Here is a 9,799-nt window from a genome sequence, read left to right as displayed (position 1 = left end):
TGAATGCATTGCTCAGCAGCCTTCGCATTATGCATGAACATTGGTTGTAAGCCTTGATATGTGAAGTCTGCGTATTAAGATTCTCTCTTTCTCCTTGTCAAAACTTAACTTTCCTGTCTTTCGTATCCATGATCTTAAAAAATTGGGCGTTAACGTCCAGAAAGTGAAATTAACTAGACCTCATAATGTGTAATTAAGGGATGAACCTATGTAAAGAATGTGTTACGGATGTTCGTACGTGTAAAATTCCGTATGGTTCTATGTAAGTGTGCACAAAGTCTCTTCCGTGGGTCACTCTAAAATCGATTGATCTCATCCTTTATTCCGCTCCATTGCAGTTTGAACGCCCAAAAATTTTGATTTTACTCCTTCCTCCATTGCAAACAACCAAATACATTCCCTTTGAGCTTAAATGACACTAGCCAACAAAATGTATCACAATTTACTTTCTTATCATCATATTTATTGTATACACGTGCATGCTTTACCAGATTAAATAGTATACACGTGAAGCTTTTCATGTAACATTTAAAGGTGTAATATGTTTATTCTTTTTTTATTTTTTGAAATTGTTTTACTAACAACAACACAAACACAATTGTAGGAAATTGCACCAAGAAGACAATTCTGAAGATGGAAGTATCAGACATTATGTCCAGAACTTTACTGTTCATTTGTACTCAGAAAAATAAGTATTCAAAGTATTTGCATAACGTTTCATCTATGGTGCACAATCGATAAAAGAGGAATAACCACGGTAATTTGTTTAAATATTGACAATCTTCTTTAAAGAGGGAGAAAAATATTTATTGTAATGAATAATTCGTTTTTAAGAATGAAAATATACCTAAGGGCTTGGACAGAAGCAATATAACAATTTCTTTTCGGGTAAAAAAAATTGTTTGCTATAAACATATACATGTGCATATTATACACCACTGGTACCTAGTATAAAAATCTATCCTTTGATAAAAATATCATTTCTTATTTTTAATTTATCATGAAGTTTTTAAGTTAAATTTTAAAAGTAAACTAATTGTTTCTTCTTTATTTTTTTTGGAGAGATGGGGGTATAATTAAATTCTCATAAATGCAGCTCATATTCAATTTTTTTTAATTTTTGAAGATTTTCTGCTAAGCAGTATGCTGCTCGAATCAAAGTAACATCAAAGTGTGATACTTATTACTGCATGTAGTCAGCATCATTCTACCTCTATGGAATCAAAGTTGTACAACTTATTCAAGAGGAGATGTTGTTTATAACATCATAACATCAGAATAATCCGCACGTCTATGGCAACATTAATAAACATAGGGAAAGATTAAAAACTATTTTCAATACTTTACCCCTGTGAAAAAACAATGAATATTTAAATGAAATTTATTGATTAAAAGCATGTCACGATTATAACTTTCACATTCAACAAATATGACTTGTAAATCTTAAACATACACAGGTAAGTAATAAAAAAGAAGTAGCTGTATTGATCATTGGCTATAATAGTAATTGAAAGATATACGTACAAGTAAATTGCAAGTATCAGAAAATATCTTCAATAGTTCTGCTTCTTTTGGAATAGACAAGACAATTTTTCTGAAATCTTCTTCAAAATGACTTGAATCAGCAATTGTTTGCAAGTTGTTTTTACTCTAAAAAAAATCTGCTCTAAAAATCAATTCTAAAAAATTAAAACTAAATTTATAAATATGATGGCTAAATTGTTCGATATCAAATAAGATCGGGCAGCATTGTTTACGAAGTAAACATGACCGACAACTCGAGGTTTACAGTTCTAAAATTCCTGAATATCTAATAAAGCAGTTGTGATCGGTCAACCAGTTCCTTATTAACTCAGGAAGATTATTATTCAACCGATATCATAAAAAATACCTGCGACTTAAATCTAACATACGTGATGGATCAGATTTATAAATGTAAAACCGAAATATCAGAAACATGTCTTTGTTATGTTTACATGTATTGTTTGAAAATATGCATTCTGAAGATTTTCTGGATTTTTTTTCCTTTTCGTAAAATAAAATGAATAACTCTGCCCTATTAGAAAATCTCCAGAACCTTAAAACTATTGGAGGAGAGGTGTTTGCAAAATTGACCAATCTTGTGGGTAAGCTTGTGATCAACAAACATTTACATCAGGGTACCGCTCATAGCGACACACAAAATATTGTGATTATATCATACCGGAAATGTGTTTTATATAAACGCATCCTGTATGAATTTTAATGAAATACGATGATTGAATGAAATTTTATTTTCCATCATCGTTTATCAAGATTTAAATGAATAGAAATATATTGAACATTCAACGATCCACTTGACTGGTTGGGTTTTAATTCCGTGTACATTCATCGAAAAAGAAATTTATGTTCGCCTTTTAGCAACTTCAGAAAAAAAAAAGAAAAAGCTAAAAAAAATATCCTTTGTTGGCACTTTAATTTCATTTTATTTTTAATGGTTTCCTTATCATAAGCAATGGTACATGTATCTACAAACACAAGAAGACGCATTTGATGGCACTTGTGCTAAAATAAGTTTGTTTCAATTGTTTCTTTGCCAACTGACGATTGCAGTTCTTCCATTATGCGTTTAAACCTTATGACTTAAAATGCATGACAGTTTTTCATATGTACATTAAATGATTTCAGGGTATATCATTTTGAATATATAAAGACTTCAACTGTTCGCTTATTTCATCATAAAGACGCGATAAAATGATACAGTTAACCCTGGTCAAAGCAATGTTCATCGTAACAGAATAACGATGAACATTGTACGTTGTACGGTGTATGTTAACAAATTTGTTAAATGTTATAAATTTGAATTAACCAAGGGGCACTGCAGTAAGAAAATAATTTGAGGTGGCTGTAAATAAAAATGTACAAGTAGCAAATTTTTGTATCTACTGCCAACCGTTAAATTCAAAATTTTTCACATAACTTTATGCTAATGTGACAAAACGGCTGTTGTGTTTACCATTCGTCAACGTTGCTTATATCGTCATCAAGCCTAGTTGTTTTAGTGGATGACGAATATGGCCGACTTGAAAGGTTTGATGTCTTCTTCACGGGTGGACCTTTCAAGCTTTTAGTTTGAGTCTTATTATAATTTATATCGGAAACACGGTTTCCTTTTTTGCTGACTTTTTCGTGTGTTTCTTCTTCGTCGTCGTCATCATCACTGTAAATTTTATGGCAGACGACAATAATTCGGTAAAACAGCAGAGCAATCATCAGTGAGTTCTTGCAAACGAAAAATAATATCCCAAAAGTGATCAACTGGTAGCGTACTAAGGCGTAGACTCTTACAGCCAAAAAAGGACCATCCATGATCATGATGGAAATCATTAAACTCCAAAGTTCCAATTCGAAAAGTTTCCCACATGAGCAAAACCCACAACCTTGTCGTTTTTCGAACGTCTGATTCCCCTCGCCATCCTCTATCACAGCCTGTGATCGTCTGCTGTCTCTTGTAGCGGTCAAAACCAGCGTAAACTGGAACAAACTTAACGTCCATACAGAAAATATGGCGTACGTCAGGGCAGTATCCGCACGAACTTCCGGTTCCTCGAACACCACGAAGAGCTCCATTACATCAGAGGCGGACCCGATATACACAAACAGGAGTTGAGAGAGTTGATCTCGCGTCAAGGTCCCCCTAGGAAGCATCCATCTTCCTATGATCAGAAGGAACAACATGGATTGTTCTAGCACCTCTCTCCAAGTATCCGGGTCTAGTTTAACAGGAATGGTAACCTTCAAAAAATTCCTCAAAAATTAGCATTTAGTGGATCTTGTTATATCATAATTAGAAGAATGGAAAAACTTATAGATGAGTTCAATTCGTTAAGATCCGAATCAAGAAATGTTTTTAAAATATCCAAATTACTACGTACTCCTTCAATATTGGCTAGTTCCTGAACCTCGCTGGTGATGTTTTCGTTACTGTTCAACGCGTCGTACTTTTTGATACGGTCCATCTCCAGCAGCCACAGAGCTGGAATGGTACCGCAGAGATAGAACAGGAAACAGGGGCAGAACCTAGAAAAATAGAAATATATGAAAAACTTGCTCAGTGTATCAGAGTAATGATAATGAAAATGTACACTTGTGTGCAATATTTTACCGTGATCTATGTAATTTTCAATTATGTCTTCAAAATTATCAATTCCTTAAATTACAGTAAAGTTACCGTAAACTGTCATCGACCCTCCCCTGTTTAACTAGATTATCCCTCGAACACCCCCGGAAATATTTCTGAAATTGCGCAAAAAATGGTAACAATTCATATTCATCAGATAATACTATCAAAGTTGTGAATTTAGTCAAAGTTTCTTTCCTTTCTGTGTTATTTTGTTAATCTTTCTTGTAGTCATGTCTTTTTCTAAGTTAAGCATATCATGTAAACGTCATATTAAAAAATGATGGAAAGGCATTTGATTAACACTCACATTAGATAGATTTTGCTGAATTTTCGTGAAAATCAGTGATAAGTTAAATGCTCTAAAACACATTGTAATTTGATCAAAATATTTTTTATTTCTTGTATATTATCAACATATTCTGAAACTATTAAGTCAATAATTTTTGATGAATTATTGATTAGGAGACATAAAATTTAATTATATGTATATGGTTCGTTAATTCAATGCTTCCGGTTTTACCGATGCCACAGAGCCCACAGAGCCCACAGAGCCATGGTCACTGTGTATTTTAAGGTTTTTTTTATTGAAAACAAAAAATATTCATCAGTATCTCGGTATCCTTAAAGTGTTGTTGTCATTTTTCAAAAGCTTCAATAGTAGATTATATTTTATCCAAGTCATGCATGACTGTTCATTCTATTACATGTTTTTTGTAGAAACCCAGAGGGATTAAGATTTAGGCTGAAATAAGTATTTATCAATCTGATCCATTTTTAAACACAGCGATGTACACTGGTGCCAACATACATGAATTTCCATAATATGTAGGTGGAATAACTCAAACCCACGCCGGGTTTCCCCAAATGTCAATTTGATATTTAAGAACAATGACGAATTACTGTCCTGTAGTCCTCTCTCTCTCTCTCTCTCTCTCTCTCTCTCTCTCTCTCTCTCTCTCTCATTATGAATTGATTAGGGGTTTTTTTTGGTCTTTATTACTCATGGAATAAAATTTGACCGGTTCATTTATTTTCTGAATGATGACAAGAAAGATTGTGAGAGTTTGAAAAATTTAATGCATTGGTCAATTTTGTTATCAATCATTGCAAGTTGTTTGTAATCTTTTATAAATTTGACATACATTTCAACCTAGAAAAAAGGAACAGCTCAAAAAATGTGAAATCAAGAAGTAATGCCCCAAAAATGCGCCTTCTTTTCAAATTCAAAGTATCTGGCTGTTTCATTAGATTGTACACGGACAAATATATAACTTAAAATATGCACGTTTTTTTCATTCAGTTTTATACATGAATAAATCATAATTGTATTGTAATTGAATTTTATTTTTTATAAATGTGCAAGAAGTTATCAACGTTTTTGCCCGTGAAATATTTTGGAAAAACGTGATATTTTGACTTTTGGGAAAGAGACCCAAGTGAAATATAGACGTCTATTACTAGTAAACAGAAAATTCGCCCCAATTCTGTTGAAAATTTAAGAAGGTTCAGTTTTATGAATTTTTTAAGCCTCGAACAATGTTTAAAATCTCTGAAAATAAACATATAGCATTTTGAAACAATGTGTAAAAAAAAATACTAGTTATATACTTCTATTACTTTTATTCTGATAAAAAAGATCAACAATACTGCAAAATTACCAAAAAGTTAAATATCATAATGGAGAAATATGACGCATGCTATTTTAGGTTGACGGATGGGTAAAACTGTGTACACAACAATAACCCCATTGAATAAGATGTAGATTTAAAAATCACATTACACAGATAGGATCGCAATTTCATTGTGGCAATGGCTATGATCTCAATTTCCTGTTCGATAAACTACTGAAAATTGGTGTATTCTACATAGTTTTTAGAATTTTTTATGATGTTACAATTAGCATACTAGTATCTAATACAGTAACGTTGAACAGAATCTTATTTCTTAGGTATTCCTGCACAAATAAATGCAACGGGGTTTGTGTGTGTGTGTGTGTGTGTGTGTGATATTTTCGAAAATTCTCTTTACACCGGACAAATGTGACTAAAATTGTACTTTCTTCATTGTTGAATATTCAGGATACCACGGTCGAGAGGAAATCGTCTCACACGTGAGGTGTAATCACTTCGTTTAACGAAAAAAAAAAGAATTTGGATTACTCTTATGTACAGAAGTACACAAATAGAAGAAGTATCCAAGTTATAGATATATTTCTTAAGGGTCCTCTACACACCAAGGAAAAGTTCTGTAAACAAGCCCTTTTTTCTACTTTGCTTAAAGACATGGATTTCTAGCATGTCTTCGACGTAAAATGACAGAAAAAAATTATTTTTTTGGGGGGGGGGGGGGGAGGGGGATCAACTTTTTAAATTTTATCGCTATCCATGAAAAAAAAGTCTCTGTAGCATTCGAATTAGGGACGTGCGGGTCGTTAGATCGAAGCTACATGTACACCAATTGCGCCACAGAGATACACGTAGACACCAAACTTTGGCCATATAAAGTGTTTCACAATGCGCCATGATGTGGCGTAGTTATAAAAAGTAGAATTCCCGGGGTGTCCAGGATCCTTAAATGTGTTTACCACACTCTAAGGTTATAGGTACTCTTAAAGGATGTTAATACCTTTGGTGAACGTTTTTAAAACCAGTAAAAATTGGTTTTGAAATCTTTTGAAAAAAAGAAGTTTTAATTTGAAAATTCGGCTAGCTACAAAATTCATAATATTCTCAACAAAAGACAGTTATCTCACAATTACATGATGAGAAAGCAGATTAACCAAGCCCTTAATAATTGTAGTAATATACGGTTGAGCAAGATGATTTCATACGAAATTGAATTATTCAAATACAATTATGTATGTTGTGACTAACTAGTTTCTCAGTGTTATACAAATCACCTCCATATTTGACATCTTTGTATTACAAAAGGACCACCAAATATTTGTTTTATATACCAACGTTTTACTTTTCAGATACATACCATTTTCGTTCTTGTCCCTTCAGTCTGAAAATTGTGTAGAATCCATCGATAATCAAAAAGACGTTTGCGGCCGCCAGAAACCAGTACCACTTATCATCCAGAACGTCAACCGTCCGCCAAATGGTCACCAAACTGTGAGTCATCAGCAGCACCCGAACAGCAATCGCTTTTATCACGTGCACCAGTGAAAGTTTTCTCTTAGAAATTTCAGAATCAGTCTCAAACTCGACTGCTTCAATATCTCTCTTTCCTTCTGCAGTCATCTTTTTTAGCGCGTAAATCAAGTAAAAATGTTAGAAAATATTAACGTTCTATTAACAAGTTTAAAAACATAATCCTGATCAAAAATAACGTTCTCTGCAAAAGTTCACGTAGAGCACCTGTTGTATATTTCCCATTTTGCGTGACGTTGGTCCAAATGATGAACAGTTCTTTGTACGAGCCGACTCTGTAGGCGATGTAAATATGATAACAGCTACTCAAACACGTGACCTCTGTGTATTTATGAAAACTTGTCCATACTTGGATGTCTAAGATTTATAAGAAAAAAAAAACCAAAAAAAACAAAAATCCAGAGCGTTCAGTTTTTTATTGATGTCATCGATTGGCTGATTTTTAGTGCTTTTTTAAACCCTTTTTAAATCTTAAAAGTTGTAAGTTTTTATTTTCATTTGATATGGGTAGTTAAATATTATTTTCAGACGGATTTCCTTTTAAATTTGATTTCATAGGATTTCACCTGTAGCTTTGTAATACATGGCCTTATTGTGTGGGTTTCCCAGACCTGGGTAGAATTGAGATCGTTTACATGTACCTATTATACAAGTCCGATCGATAGTTAATGATATTAATCTGTTTAATCTTACTTATAAATAACATTACTATCGAGACATTTTTCATGACTATATTTTAAGTATAAGGATATTTGAGAATGAAACTTTTGTACTTGTTTCAAGGGGAAACAAATTACATTGATTTCGAATTTAATAGAAACTTTTACGGTTTTAAATAGTAAAAAATATTTCAAATGAAAGGAATGTTTCTAAACATCAAACAAATAAAGTTTTTCATATAATTTCATTCCATGCTGAACAAAATTATCAATCTGGATCTCGTTTAGTTAAAAGCACTGGATTACAAAAGTTGGTGCAATGTAATTAATGTGCTCAAGGTGAACACATCAATACGTCCTTGTCCTGTATTGGGTTTTTTAAAATTGAATTTATATTTTTTTTACCTGAGACAAGGCAAATCAAAATTTACCTTTGCCTATAAGTAATACTAGTACCCTTTCAGCATGTCTTTAATGTCTCAAAAAAATATTATTTACATGACAGCCAATGCCGTTAGTAATGTTAGTCAAATGATTCTAATGAAATGAATTTTTATGTTATCTTAGTTATCTGTTCTCCGTTTCGTGTTACCCCAGACGATCATTGTTTATATACTCTGAGCACCAAATATATTGTTACATACTCGACAAAAAACAGAGACAGAGAGTTGATTGTATTTAAACGGGTAACCCATCCTCTACAGTGTTAAAAGTCACTCAGAGTTTACATAGGTACGCTTTAGCGGGGCCACCATCTTTGTTGATTTATCACAAAGATGTGCGAAGTTATTAGAAGCAATGATTTGATTCGACATCAATAATGCATGCAACATCACAAAACAAGTTGCCACACAATACAAAGTGCTTGTTTCTGTGTCCCTGTGAGATAAAACGAACGACTATCCAAACGGATGGGACTGTTGAGATCGCAGTTCAAATACCTGTCAAAGGACAGGATACATACTCATTTGCATAAAGTGACGTCAGTTCGACTGATAGGATCTCAACGGAAGACAACAAATATACTAGATTCTAAGCTTATTTTTACTCTCAGTTTTTTTTGGAGAATCATTTTTAGTGTTACGAATTATTATTTAGAAGGATGATGACATCTTTTTACGTTTACATTTATTAAAAACAGATCATATTACATGTATTAAGTTCAAATTTGAATTTAATTTTAAACATCAAATTGGTCATAAACATCTTCATTCATTTCTTTAAACAGTGAAGATTACTGAAAAAAAAATTGTACATGTAGTGCATTTATACTTCAAGATATAGTCTTTTTAATACTTGATGCAAAAAATAAATAATAATGATAATTTACGTTTAGATGGGCATTCTATACAAGATACTATGTCGAGCTTGGATTAGGAGTAATCTTCAATGATATATAGTCATTTGTTGGTATTTTCAAGGTTCCTCACTACACCTTGAAATAGTTTCTCAAATCAGCAGAAAATTACTTCATTATGATAGAAAGCATGATGGATAAGAAGTATATATGTCAAATAGGCGAAAAAATTTGCATCTTCATAAAAAAGTAAAATTGATGGAGGTTGGGGGGCCATTTGCATTTTAGATAAAAAATGATATTCTCACAAATTTCATTCAGTTAACATGAACAAAAGTATGGGCAGCGGAAAGGGCAAAAAATACATTTTTACAAAATCAACGATAAACTAAATTCAGCAATCTAAAATAATATTATCAATGGCCATAGGTGCAAAACCAACAGTCTTCTCTGCAAAATAAATGTTCATAAAATCAACCAAAGATATCTTAATACAAATCAAACACAAAAAGTAAAACCAAAAGAC

At 32.5% G+C, this 9,799-nt stretch overlaps 1 protein-coding gene across 1 annotated transcript; it reads right to left on the bottom strand.

The window, feature by feature from the left end:
• Positions 1 to 2,440: 2,440 nt before the first annotated feature.
• On the bottom strand, positions 2,441 to 7,652 carry LOC128167309 (transmembrane protein 26-like). The gene is made up of 3 exons (XM_052832951.1): positions 7,145 to 7,652; positions 3,915 to 4,059; positions 2,441 to 3,774 (listed from the first exon to the last, which is right to left on the bottom strand). Exons 1-3 carry the CDS (start codon positions 7,405 to 7,407, stop codon positions 2,992 to 2,994), a joined length of 1,191 nt encoding a protein of 396 aa, XP_052688911.1. The 5' UTR covers positions 7,408 to 7,652; the 3' UTR covers positions 2,441 to 2,991.
• Positions 7,653 to 9,799: the final 2,147 nt, after the last annotated feature.

Source organism: Crassostrea angulata, chromosome 10 (assembly GCF_025612915.1).
Source record: "Crassostrea angulata isolate pt1a10 chromosome 10, ASM2561291v2, whole genome shotgun sequence".
Taxonomy (NCBI): domain Eukaryota; kingdom Metazoa; phylum Mollusca; class Bivalvia; order Ostreida; family Ostreidae; genus Magallana; species Magallana angulata.
Note: the sequence above shows the minus strand (reverse complement) of the source record. Positions and strands in the feature narration are given on the sequence as shown.